Raw genomic sequence first — 12,705 nt, 5'->3', positions numbered from 1 at the left:
GGATGTAAACACCTTCAAGGTTATGGAGTTGCTTTTCACGATTGTGATGTGGAGAAAAGGGATTGTTTTGATTTTGAGAGGCCACTTGCAAAGGTTACTATGGAGACAGATCGAGCTAAAGGTTGTAGGAATGGAATAAATGGATTGTTTGGAACTTTTCACAATTTACACATGGTTTTCATAAGTCTGGTGGTAGTGCTGAGTTTAGTAAACACTGGGGGGAGGTTGACACCTATCCAAGGTGATGTTTATCCAGCAGTGCAGCTAACAAGCAGGGCTGCTGCTGAAGACCCATCCATGAATACTGATGTTTACCCCACATGCACAGTAACCCGAAGCATGTTGAAAAAGTCTGCTGATGCTCATGATGATTTATCAGAGACTTTTCTACCTTCCCTATTCCAGCAGGACTTAGAGAGAGTAAGGTTGATGAGAAAGGTTTGTCCTTATCTAGAAAGGAATTCATGGAGGAACAGAAGGGGGATTCTGAAATTGTAGTTTTAAGGGAGACAGCTCTCTCCGAGGATGAGATTCAGAAAGAGTCAGTGGGATATTACCTTAAAGACGGGGTGTTAATGAGGAAGTGGAGACCAGCCACTGTGCCTGCAAGTGAGGACTGGGCTATTGTGCACCAGGTAGTGGTTCCGAAAGTTTACAAGGCTGAGATTTTAAACATGGCTCATAGTATGCCCTTAGGTGGCTATTTTGGAGTGAGAAAGACAGTGAACAGGATTATAAAGGAATTCTACTGGCCTGATTTAAGAAAGGATGTTGTGAATTTTTGCAGGACTTGCCATAGCTGCCAGGTTGATGGGAAACCTAATCAGGTTATTCAAGTAGCACCACTTAAACCGATACCAGCTTTTGGTGAACCTTTGTCTAGGGTCATAGTGGATTGTGTTGGCCCATTGCCAAAGACCACAGCTGGTCATCAGTACTTGTTAACAATTATGTGTACTGCGTCTAGGTTCCTGAAGTAGTGCCTCTCAGAAACATCCAGGCCAAGACTGGGGTAAAAGCACTCAGCAAGTTTTTCACACTGGTGGGTCTGCCCAAAGAAATTCAATCTGACCAGGGCAGTAACTTTACTTCGAGAACATTCCAGGGGATAGTTAGAGAACTGGGAGCTAAGCACATTGTGTCATCTGCATATCACCCAGAGTCCCAGGGAGCCTTGGAACAGTTCCACTCCACTCTTAAGACCATGATTAAAATGTATTGTGTGGAAAATGGAAAAAAAAACTGGGATGAGGGGGGTTCCCTTACTCTTATTTGCTGTTAAGGATTTGATTCAAGAATCATTGGGGTTTAGTCTGTTTGAGCTTGTTTTCGGTCACAGGCCCAGAAGACCTTTGACCTTGGTCAGAGAATAGTGGTCTGATCTGAAAGTATGTGTCAGTGTGCTGGATTATGTTTTGAAGTTTCGAGATAGGCTTAACCAGGCTTGAGAGCTTGCAAAGCAGAATTTGCAGAATGCTCAAATTAAAATGAAACACTGGTATGATAGGATAGCGCCTGTGAGTACTGTTATGAAAACACGTGAAGCTGTGGAGCCTGGTACTGAGATACCAGATAATTTTAATGAACTCAGTGTAGTCTTCCACAAAGCTTGAAAACACTGTTGTTTTGGAAAATCTTGACTGTAAAATCCATCATTTAGAGCCTGAGCAACAAAAACACTTGAAAGGCTTAATTAGCAAGTGTACATATTTATTCCCTGACATTCCAAGACAGTGTGCGGCTGCAGTGCATGGCGTAATTGTAGGTAAAGTTGATCCAATTAGGCAGCACCTGTACAGAATGAGGCAAGACAAAAATAAAATGGTTAAACAAGAAATTGAATACATGCTGACAGTCGGCATTATAGGCCGTTTACCCCAGACTGGGCATCACCCCGCATTATTGTCCCTAAGCTGGACGGAGGCATTAGATTCTGTACTGACTACAGGAAAGTTAATGCAATAACCAAGACAGATGCTTATCCTATCCCAAGAGTGGTTGACTGTATTGATAGAGTAGGGAAGGCTAAATACCTTACAAAGATTGACCTGTTAAAAGGATACTGGTGTGTTCCTTTGACAGAAAGGGCTAAAGAAATATCTGCATTTGTGACGCCATCTGGACTGTATGAGTACAATGTTTTACTCTTTGGGTGGAAAGTGCTCCAGGGACATTCCAAAGGATGATGAATTCAGTGATTGAGGGTTTAGAAAATACAGGGGCTTATATTGATTATCTGGTGTATGGAAGGACACGTGGGAAGAACATATTGCAGCTGTAGAAAAGCTATTTGACAGGTGTCATGTGTGACGCCAAGCAGAGCTACCGGACGGATGATGCTAATGAGAGAGATAACGGAAGACAATGGAGAAACATTCAAAATGCTAATAAGAGAGAAGAGAGATATTAATGAGAAAGAAACACAATTCAGATATTAACAGACTGTTTGCTTTGAACCTGAACTGTTTGAAGTTTGATGGACAGGTGATACCCCAGCAGGGGAATAAAAAGAGCAGGTTTGCTAAGGCACAACACGCCACGAGACCCTGGAAAGAGCAGTGTGCCCCCACAAGTTGGTAGGAGTTTGGAGGACTGGTTCGCGGGAATCGATCAGAGGCTCACAGGGTGTAAAGGTACGATCGGTGGGAACCTGGGGTGTGTGTCTGCCCTTGCCCGGGTGCCGGGTTCACTGCGGAAGAACGATTGTATCTAGAACGGAGGGGTCACAGTCGGTGACCACAGTGGGATCAGAAGACATCAAAAGGTCTGCCCGAAACCAACTGCATCTCTCACTCTCTCTCTCTCCAATGGTACAACAACAGCGATTACTTCGAACTGCACTAAACTGAACTGAACTCTGCTTCACTTAAGACTGATCATTTTACCCCTAGACTGCGATAGAGCTTGGTTGATTCCTATTACCCTATTTCTGTGTATATGTGTGTATTATCATTGCTAACCTGTTACATTTCAATCCTTGCGATTAGTGTACTGTATTACTTATTTCTGTAATAAAACTTTATTAGTTCCTAGTAATCACAGACTCCAACGAGTGTTCCATTTCCATTGGCAACCCAGTTATGGGGTACATAACACAGGCTTTCCAAGGCCAATCTTACTGTGAACCTGGCTAAAAGTGAGTTTGGTCATGCCACAGTTACATATCTGGGCTATGCAGTAGGCCAGGGCCAACAGGCTCCTGTAGAGGCCAAGGTTCAAGCCATTGCTGAAGTTCCCATTTCGATGGGCAAGAAAGCGTTAAGAAGGTTTCTAGGAATGGTTGGGTATTACTGTAAGTTCTGTAAGAACTTGGCAAACATCGCTCTCCCCCTAACAAAACTCCTAGGGAAGAGTGAAAGATTTGTATGGAGTGACCTTTGCCAGGAGGCATTTAAATGACTAAAAACTATTCTGTGTTATCATCCTCTGCTCAAAGCACCTGATTTTTCAAAACCATTCTCTATAGCGATAGACGCTAGTGATGAAGCTGCCAGGGTAGTATTGTTACAGAAAGGATGATGATGAAATTGAACATCCAGTAGCTTATTTCTCAAAGAAATTTAATGTGCACCAGAAAAATTATTCTACTGCGGAAAAGGAGTTGCTATCACTTATTCTGGCTTTACAACATTTTGAAGTCTATGTTTGTCCTGCCCAGAAACCACTTGTGGTTTACACGGACCATAATCCGTTAGCGTTTCTGGGGGAAATGAAGGATAAGAATAGAAGGTTATTAAACTGGAGTCTGATCTTGCAAGAATATGAACTGAAAATAAAACATGTGAAAGGTACTGACATTATAGCTGATTGTTTATCCAGATATTAAGTTAGAAATTGTACATGTTTTGCTCTGTTATCTGATAATTATACATGTATTGTTTCAAAATTTGTAATCTACTGTTAGACTAAAATTTTGCTCCTTCATCATTTTTCCCAAAAGGAGGGAAGTGTGACGATATCCTGAGTTATTCATTATGGACTGTGCTTTTAAAAAGAGAGAGAGAGCGTGCAGCTGTACAGCGCAAACAGCTTGTTACTGAGAGAGAGCGGAGCGAAGTCTGCTCACAGTTTATATGGGATTTCTGCAAGGACACTGCCAGCTTCTGAGTTCCTACAGAGAGAGAAGGGAGGAGCTACTTGATGGACAGCTGGTGTTCAGCACAACAGTATTTAAACCAGCGTAACTGCTTGTTTCACAGGACACGCAGACGCACTAAGGTGTGGTGAAGTTACCACTATCCTGTCCAGGTGCTCACGAGTGTGGGACTGAGGATCAATTGTGAGGGATCAATGTATAGTGCATGAAAGAGCGACCCTGTGGAATCTACCAGTGTGTCTAACCTTTGCCTAGGTTGATTGATAATCGCTTGAAGACGGTGCTCTTAAATGGGTCAAGCTTGGCTAACTTGGAAGTTCCGGAGGACCACAGGAAGAATCAACAGTATCGACTTACTCGGACAACTACAACACCTCTCTCTGTCCATCACTACTCAACTCAATAACCACGAACTGAACTGATTTCATTTACCCATCACCGTAAGACTGTATCCATTTACCCCCTAGGCTTGAAGAAGCTTGGTTTTTATATTTCCACACTTACATATGCATGAACTTTGCTAACCTGTTTGATATATCTGAATTTATATGACTGTATTGTGTAATTACTGATAAACGAGCATTAGTTAACAGCAATACCAGACGCCAAGGTGTTTTCCATTTCTGCTGGTTCTCTAACCCGTCACGGGGTACGTAACAAATTATTATTATTTATTTATTTTGTGTTTGCACAATTTATCATCTTTTGCACTCTGATTGAACACGTGGTCTTTCATTGATTCTGTTATGACTGTTGTTTTATTATGGATTTATTCAGTATGCCCACAGGGAAATGTATCTCAGGGTTGTATATGGTGGATTTATGTATTTTGATAATAAATTCATTTGAACTTTCGTATGTCACTAAAGATGTTTGCAAATTTCTATAGATACGTGATGGAGAGCATTCTGACTGGAGGCATCAAGGTCAGGTATGGTAGCGCCAATGCACAAGATCGGGAAAAGCTGCAGAGGGTTGTAGCCTCTGCCTGTTCTGTCGCGGGAAGTGGGGTTGCAGTGGAATCAGCTGTTTCTGAACTCACCCAATGTCTCTCTCTTCCCCTCCCCACTAGTCTGTAAAGCTAGGCTACCGACCTTGGCTCCATGTTCCCACCCGGCTTGTTTACACAGCAGGTGAGATACCATCATTTGTCGTGGCTCTGGGTGGTTTTGTCTCTTCCATATCTCTGTGCTGATAATCCTGACCTTGGCCAGACATACCCATCTCACTAACAACAAGAGAGGGACAGAGGCTGGAGATGGGGGAGTGGCAGAGAGACGGGGTAAGAGGAGTAGAGGGAATGGTCTGCCTTCCTCCTCTTCTCCCCTCGCCCCTCCTCCACCCTTTAGCTCTCCCAAGGGTGAGGGAGGGAGCAGGTGGATAGGGACAGAGAGGGAGTGAGATGGAGGGGATGTTGGAGAGGGAGGGGTAATGTGTGGGTGTGGCCATTGTTCCACCGCCTCATTCATCCACGTCGCTTTTGTGAGGATGTCCCGCCTGTTGCCCAAGCTCCCTCCCACAGCAGTTGGGCCGGACATTTTGTCCAGGTGCAGGGGCCCTGGGTCTGCCATTTGCGGCACGGTTTGATGGGTGTATGGCTCTGCGTGTGGAACAGGAAGTACACAATTCAGCAGAAAGCCGAACTCCACTCAGCTAAACATGGGAGTCAGGAGCGTCAAAGCTCCGCGTGTGCATTCATTACGTGACGTGGGCAATTGTGGTCTTTCCATGACCGTGATTGTTCTTGGCAAATGTTTCTACAGAAGTGGTTTGCCATTGCCTTCTGTGCAATGTCTGTACAAGACGGGTGTCCCCAGCCATTATCAACACTCTTCAGAGATTGCCAATATAACAAAACTTGTGATCTGCACCAGCTCCACATACGACCATCCACCACCTGCTCCCATGGGTTCACATGACCCTGATTGGGTTGGGGGGGAGCTAAGCAGGTGGTACCCCTTGCCCAAGAGAAGGAGAGCCTTATGCCCCCTTAGGTAGGGTCAGATCCCCACCCTGCCACCCCACCGACATGCACAATTGATGAAGAGTAAAATGACGATGATTTTGATGGTGCAAATGGAAGACAGACAACACTGGATTATGTATCTGTACTTTAGTCCGACTGAAAATTTGTACTAAAAAAACAAAATGGCCGCCCTCCTGATGTAATCTGACGGAATTTCAAAATTGAGGTGGCAGCGCTGTCAAATTAAAAGCTGACAGGTCTATAGTTCAAGATAAAAGCCCGAACAATGGATGTCACAGATAGGAAGGACCTCTCACACCATCATCACAACCTCTTCTTCTGTCTTGCAGCTGCTCTGATGGAATATCTGCACATGGCCCTGAGACCAGTGGTGGAGATCCCTCCCCTGCTCACCCGCACCAAGGTACTGACCAACAGACCCAGTCCCAGACACCAGAGATTCTGCAGGTGCTGGGAATCCAGAGCAGCACACATAGAGTGCTGGAGGATCTCAAAGTTGGGCAGCATCTATAGAGGGGAATAAACAGTCAACCTTTCAAACCAAGAGCTTTCATCAGGACTGGAAATAAAGGGGCGGGGCGAAACCAGAATAAGAAGGTGGGGGGGGGGAGGGTGAAATCATCAGGGTAGCAGAAGTTAAAGCAACAACAGAATGCAGAATAAAGTTTTACAGTTACAGGGAGAGTGCATGATGAGGTAGATCAAGGGTTCAGAGTTCATCTCTATTGTACAGGAGGTTTACTGGTCTTATAACGGGGGGTAGAAACTGTCCTCGACCCCGGTGGTAGGTGCTTTCAGCCTTTTGTATCTCTTGTCTGATGGGAGCAGGAAAAGGGGGAATCTCCAGGATGGGTGGGGTCTTTGATTATGCTGACTGTTTTACTGAGGCAGCGAGAAGGAGAGGCTGGTTTCCATGATGTGCTGAGCTGTGTCCACGACCCTGCAGTCTCCTCAGGTTGCAGGCAGCGTGGTTGATTCGAGATTAGCTTTATTGAAACGCACGGTGGAATGGGTTGTCGGCCTCACATCAAATCAGCAAGGATTGTGCTGGGGTCACCTCAGTGATGTAGCATACCCACAACGCTTGGCAGAACACAGAACACAGTAAAACATACCGAGCATCAACAGGGAAACAAGCCTCGTGCCTCCCTCCCTCCCATGTATGCACACACATACACAGTCCTCTAAACTCAGGCTGACTGATGGCTGAGAGTGCAGGACGGACAGAGTAAATGTGATGTTTTTGGAACTCCAAAACCTTCAACTAATTGAACGCAAAAACATGAAGCCAGGAATGATGTACCTAGTTTTGTTTTTACTTTAAGTGAGACACACACGTATAACATAGGAGAGTTATGATGTGTGCAACTCACCTGCTTTCACATATAGCCTGTAATTAATTATTTAAATGAACAAGAATACTTAATCAAACAATATATTTGCGAAGTAATACACACAAAGTGCTGGAAGAACTCAGCATCTATGGAAAGGTATAAACAGTTGACATTTTGGGCCGGGGCGTTTCTTCAGGACCGAGTGGGAAGGAGGAAGATGCCAGAATAAAAAGGTGGGGGGTGAGGAAGGAGGCTGGCTAGAAGGTGATAGGTGAAGCCGTGGGTGGGAAAGGTCAAGGGCTGGAGAGGAGAGTGGGCCGTCAGTGAAAGGGAAGGGACCCAGGGGAAGTGATAAGAAGTGCAGGGTCAGAGTGGGGATTAGAGTAGAGGGGTTACCAGAAGGAGAAATCGATGTTGATCCCATCAGGCTGGAGGCCACCCAGACAGAATACAAGGTGTTGCTGCGCCACCCAGAGGGAGGCCATGGATCGACATGTTGGAATGGATGGGAACGAAAATTAAAATCTTTGGCCACCCACTTGTGGTCAATGGTGTGGAAGAGCTTGACAAAGCGGTGAAGTGCTGCCTCACCTGGAAGGACTGTTTGGGGCCCTGAATGGAGGCAAGGGGGGGTGGTGTATGGGCCGGTGTAGCACCTTAGGCTTCTTGCAGGGTTAAGTGTCAGGTTGGAGGTTAATGGTGAGTGACGAATGGACAAGGAATTGTGGAGCAATCTCTGTGGAAAGCGGGGAGGGTGTTTAGTGGTAGGGTCCCTTTGGAGATGGAGGATAATGCTGAGGCTGATGGGGTGGTAGGTAAGGACAGAGGGAAGATGGAGCGTGCGCAGATGTACGGGAAACGGAGGAGATGCAGGTGAGAACAGAATCAACAGTAGAGGGAGGGTAACCCTGTTCTTTGAAGGAGGAGGACATGGCTGATGTCCTGGGATGGAAAGCTGCAACCTGGGGACAGACGCAGTGAGAGGGGAATAGCATTTTCACAGGAGATAGGGGTAAGAAGGGTATAGTGGAGATAACTGTGGGAATCAGTAAGTTTGTAAAAGATTTTGGTTGATAGTTTGTCTCCAAAGATGAAGACAGAGAGATCAAGGAATAGGAGTGAGTCATCAGAGATGGTCCAAGTGTATTTAAGGGCAGGGTGGAAGCTAAAGGCAAAATTGATGAAATTGACGAGTTCAGTGTGGGTGCATGAAGCAGTGCCAATGCAGTTGTCGGTGAAGTGGAGGAAGAGTTGGGGAGTATAACTGGGGAAGGCTGTGACATAGACTGTTCTACATCACCATTGAAAAGGCAGGCATAGCTGGGGGCCACGTGAGTGCCCATGGCTAACCCTCGAGTTTGGAGAAAGTGGGAGGAAGAATCGTTGAGGGTGAGGACCAGTTCTGCCAGGCAGAAGAGGGTGCTGCTGGAGGGAGTATTGGCTGGTTCTTCTGTCAAGAAAGAAGCGGAAGGCTTTGAGGTCTTCCAGATGCGGGGATAGAAGTGTATTGGGACCGGATGTCCATGGTGAAGTTGGGGCAGTCAGGACCAGGGAATTAAAAATTACTGAGAAGATCGAGGGCATGAGGGTTGTCATGGATGTAGGTGGGAAGGGACTGAACCAAAGGGGATAGAAAGGAATCAAAAATGTATTTGCAAAATTACTCAAATACACAATAAATGGGAGCAGACTTTTTCTGCTGAGGTTGTGTGAGACTAGTACTAGAGGTCATGGGTTAAGGGTGAAAGGTGAAATATCTAAGGGGAGCCTGAGGGGTAAGTTCTTCACTCAGAGGGTGGTGAGAGTGTGGAATGAGGTGCCAGTGGAAGTGGCGAATGTGGGTTTGCCTGCGACATCCGAACTAGAGGGGTTTGGATCAGGCGTTTGGATGGGAGGGGTACGGAGAGCTATGGTCCAGTGGGACTAGCCAGATTAATGGTTTGGCAAAGACTAGATGGGCCAAAGGGCTTGTTTCTGTATCGTAGTGCTCTGACTCTATTGCCCAGAATAAATATGGCCATGGGCTCTTTAATGGCTCAGGAAGGGGGCGACTTCATAGTGCTGGCCTCACCTGAGACGCTCCACCCAAAAGCAGGCAATGGGTTGGTGGCCAGCAGGTACCCTCCTCATCCCTTCCCCCACTGAATACATCCTCACATGCGTGGCAAAGTTATCAAATCCAACAAGAATGGGAAAGGGGTGAAAAGCAGCAGGGAAGCTCTGCGGGGATGCGTGGGATATTCCAGGGAGCCAGTGCCGGCCGAGCGGCCTCTAGCAGGTGATGTGACCTTGCCTGTTTAGTTACTCCTCACATTCCTTTCCGCAGGTTCAGAACATTTCTGTCACGCACACCTTCAGCATCGAGAAAGCCAGGAAGCAGCTGAGATACCATCCCAGCAAGTACGACCTGACCGATTACGTCAAGCAGTCGGTAAAAGCGCGGCGGCAGCGGGCTTCCTCCCTCCGTCTGCTGCTGAAAGCTGCTTTCCTTGTGCTGGTGGTTCTGCTGTTGACTGCTCTTCATCCCCTGCCCCGCGGACACAGCCCGCTTCTGACCACCTCTCCCAGCTAAAACCCCGTGAGCTCCTCCGTCGACGAGTAGGGCTGCCTCGCTGACGCTTCCCCCTCTTCCCGGCAAACTGGGGGAGCGGACCACGCACATGGTTGGAGAACCATCATTCCTTACTATGAAGAAGGCCACTTGGCCCATTTAGCCTCTGCTAGCTCATGAAGGAAGTCTATTCCTACTTTGCAATTCCTTAAGTTTGTTTATTGTCATTTAACCATATACACATATACCGCCAAATAAACAATGTTCCTCTGAACTAAGGAGCACATAATAGTATGTGTAACTCACACACAAAGTAATATTACTATGAATAAATTAAGTTAGAGTACAAACTTAATTGTCATTCGACCGTATACTTGCATAGAGCGAAATGAAACCGTGTTCTTTTGGGGCCAAGGTGCACAGCACAGTACCAGTAGTCACACATAGTACATAAGAATTGAAAACACACGTGGACTAAGATGTTAACTGTCCTGTGCTATCACCAGTGGGATCATCAGTTGATCTGCCACCTGTCTTCAGGAGTTTCAGCCCGCTTATGATCAAGACTCCCTCGAGGTGGTGGGCCAGCAGTGCTAAAGCACCACCTCCCACTGGTGAGCTTAAAAACTTGGCATCTGCCTCGATCAGAGTTGTTGGTCATTTCCATCCAACAGATAGTCTGCTCTTCAGGTGTCTATGCAACTACTGAAGGGTTTGCAAGATATGTATACGCTGTCTGACTATCTGCCCCTCCGGACATACTTGGTCCACACCCATGCTGATTCTTTCTCTGCCGCCTCAGCTACAGCCCTGCTGGTTGGCTTGATCTCTCTTCTAGTGAAGCCAAGGTCACACAGCCACTTCTGGAAAGTGAACGTAATAAAGCCACCATATAATCATATAATTATATAACTATGGTAGCAGAAAAACATACAGTTGCAAGCACCATGTTAAAAAGTAAAAATACAGCCCATGTGCCTGAGTGCCAGGGCCTGTAGAGTGATGGTGCATAGGACTTTGCCCTGGAGCCATGTTTCTGCAAGAACAAGCATGCAGCAGTTCCTCATCTTGTGCAAGTGCAGCTGCAGACAAAGGCCATCCGGCTTGTCTTCCACTGAGTGAACAGCGGAGGGCAGCACCAACGGGAGGAGCCCTCCTCCGCCGGAGTGTGAAATCCAGCAGCACACAGTCAGCTGTGTGTTTGCATCACGTTAAGCAGTGAACTCCTGCACCCACTCAGCTAACACACTAGAGCAGGGGGTCTCAACGCGGGGTCCCGGACCCCTCAGCTCACTGGCATAACGAAGGTCAGGAATCCCTACACTGGAGGGGAGGGATCTGCAGCATCCAATTGACCTATCGAGACACAAGAGAATGCACTGGATAAACTCAGCAAGTCGAGCAGCATCTGGAGGGAGGTGGACAGATGACACTGCAGGGCCGAAGAACAGAAGTTTTGACTCTATTTGGGAAATGGGACAGGATTAATGACTGAGCTAACAGTGGGGAGCAATTTGGGAGCAGTAACCATAGTTCTACTAGACTTTAATTAGTTAGGGAAAGGGATGGATCTGGTTCTGAAGTTCCAAATTGGGGAAAGGCAAATTTTGACAGTATTAAAGAAAGGAAATTGAGCAATTTGGGACCCATGACCAGAGTTATATTAGTTTTAAATTAGAACATAAGACTTAAGAGCAAGACTTAGCCATTTAGTCTATCGAGTCTGCTCCACCATTCCATAATGGCTGACTTATTATCCCTCTCAACCCCAGCCTTCTCCCTGTAACTTTTGAAGTCCTCAGGAATCAAGAACCTATCAACCTCTGCTTTAAATATACCCAACGATTTGGCCTTCACAGCCAACTACGGCAATGAATTCCAGAGTCGCTAGCTTCAGGCTAAAGAAATTCCTCCTCATCTCAGTTCTAAATGGACATCCCTCTATTCTGAGAATGTGCCCTCTGGTCCTAGACTCCCCCACTATAGGAAACACATCCACTCTATCAAGGTCTTTCAATATTTGATAGGTCTCAATGAGATCCCCCCTCATTCTTCTAAACTCCCACGAGTACAGGCCCAGAGCCATCAAACACTCCTCATAAGTTAACCCTTTCATTAGATATGGGAAAGGTAAAGTGGATTGGGGCAAGTTGCTAATGGGTAAAAGGATCTCTGGCAAGCGGGAGGCTTTGAAAGTGAGATGATGAGAGTGCAAGGTCTGCACGTCCCTGTTAGAGCAACGGGCAAGACTGGTAAGGAATTTGGAACCCTGGATGATGAGGGATATTGAGGCCCTGGCTAGGAAAAGAAGTAGGCATTGGGTGGATATGGGCATCTGGGATGGAGTCAATTCCTGTAGGGGTGGAGACTATCACTGATCTACATCAGTGAACCAGATCAGGTACTTACAGCAGTCCAGTCACACTGCTGGGGTGGGAGATATGCCCGCGGCATCAGGCCAGGCCCCAATATTACCATTAATAATAATTTTATTTATAGAGCACTTTGTTTACAGAAGATATAGTTCAAAGTGGGGTAAGAGTTCCAAATGGAATAAGAACACAGTAGTTAGCGGTTGGCAGGATGTTATCTCACCGCAGGGCGTTCTAGAGTTCAGAGTTCAGAGTTCATCCTTCCTGTGGAATGTGTGGGTTTCCTCCGGGTGCTCTGGTTTCCTCCCACAGTCCAAAGACGTACCGGGTAGGTTAATTGGTCATTTAAATTGTCCTGTGTTTAG

General features: G+C 46.4%; 1 protein-coding gene across 1 annotated transcript in view; it reads left to right on the top strand.

Moving 5' to 3' along the window:
* The window catches only part of sdr42e2 (short chain dehydrogenase/reductase family 42E, member 2), a 36,213-nt gene extending 26,224 nt beyond the window's left edge, over positions 1-9,989 (top strand). Inside the window, 3 exon segments of the mRNA XM_072267321.1 lie at positions 5,169-5,229; positions 6,413-6,486; positions 9,744-9,989. Of these exon segments, the coding sequence (XP_072123422.1) occupies positions 5,169-5,229; positions 6,413-6,486; positions 9,744-9,989 (381 nt within the window).
* Positions 9,990-12,705: the final 2,716 nt, after the last annotated feature.

Source organism: Mobula birostris, chromosome 9 (genome assembly GCF_030028105.1).
Source record: "Mobula birostris isolate sMobBir1 chromosome 9, sMobBir1.hap1, whole genome shotgun sequence".
NCBI lineage: Eukaryota > Metazoa > Chordata > Chondrichthyes > Myliobatiformes > Myliobatidae > Mobula > Mobula birostris.
Note: the sequence above shows the minus strand (reverse complement) of the source record. Positions and strands in the feature narration are given on the sequence as shown.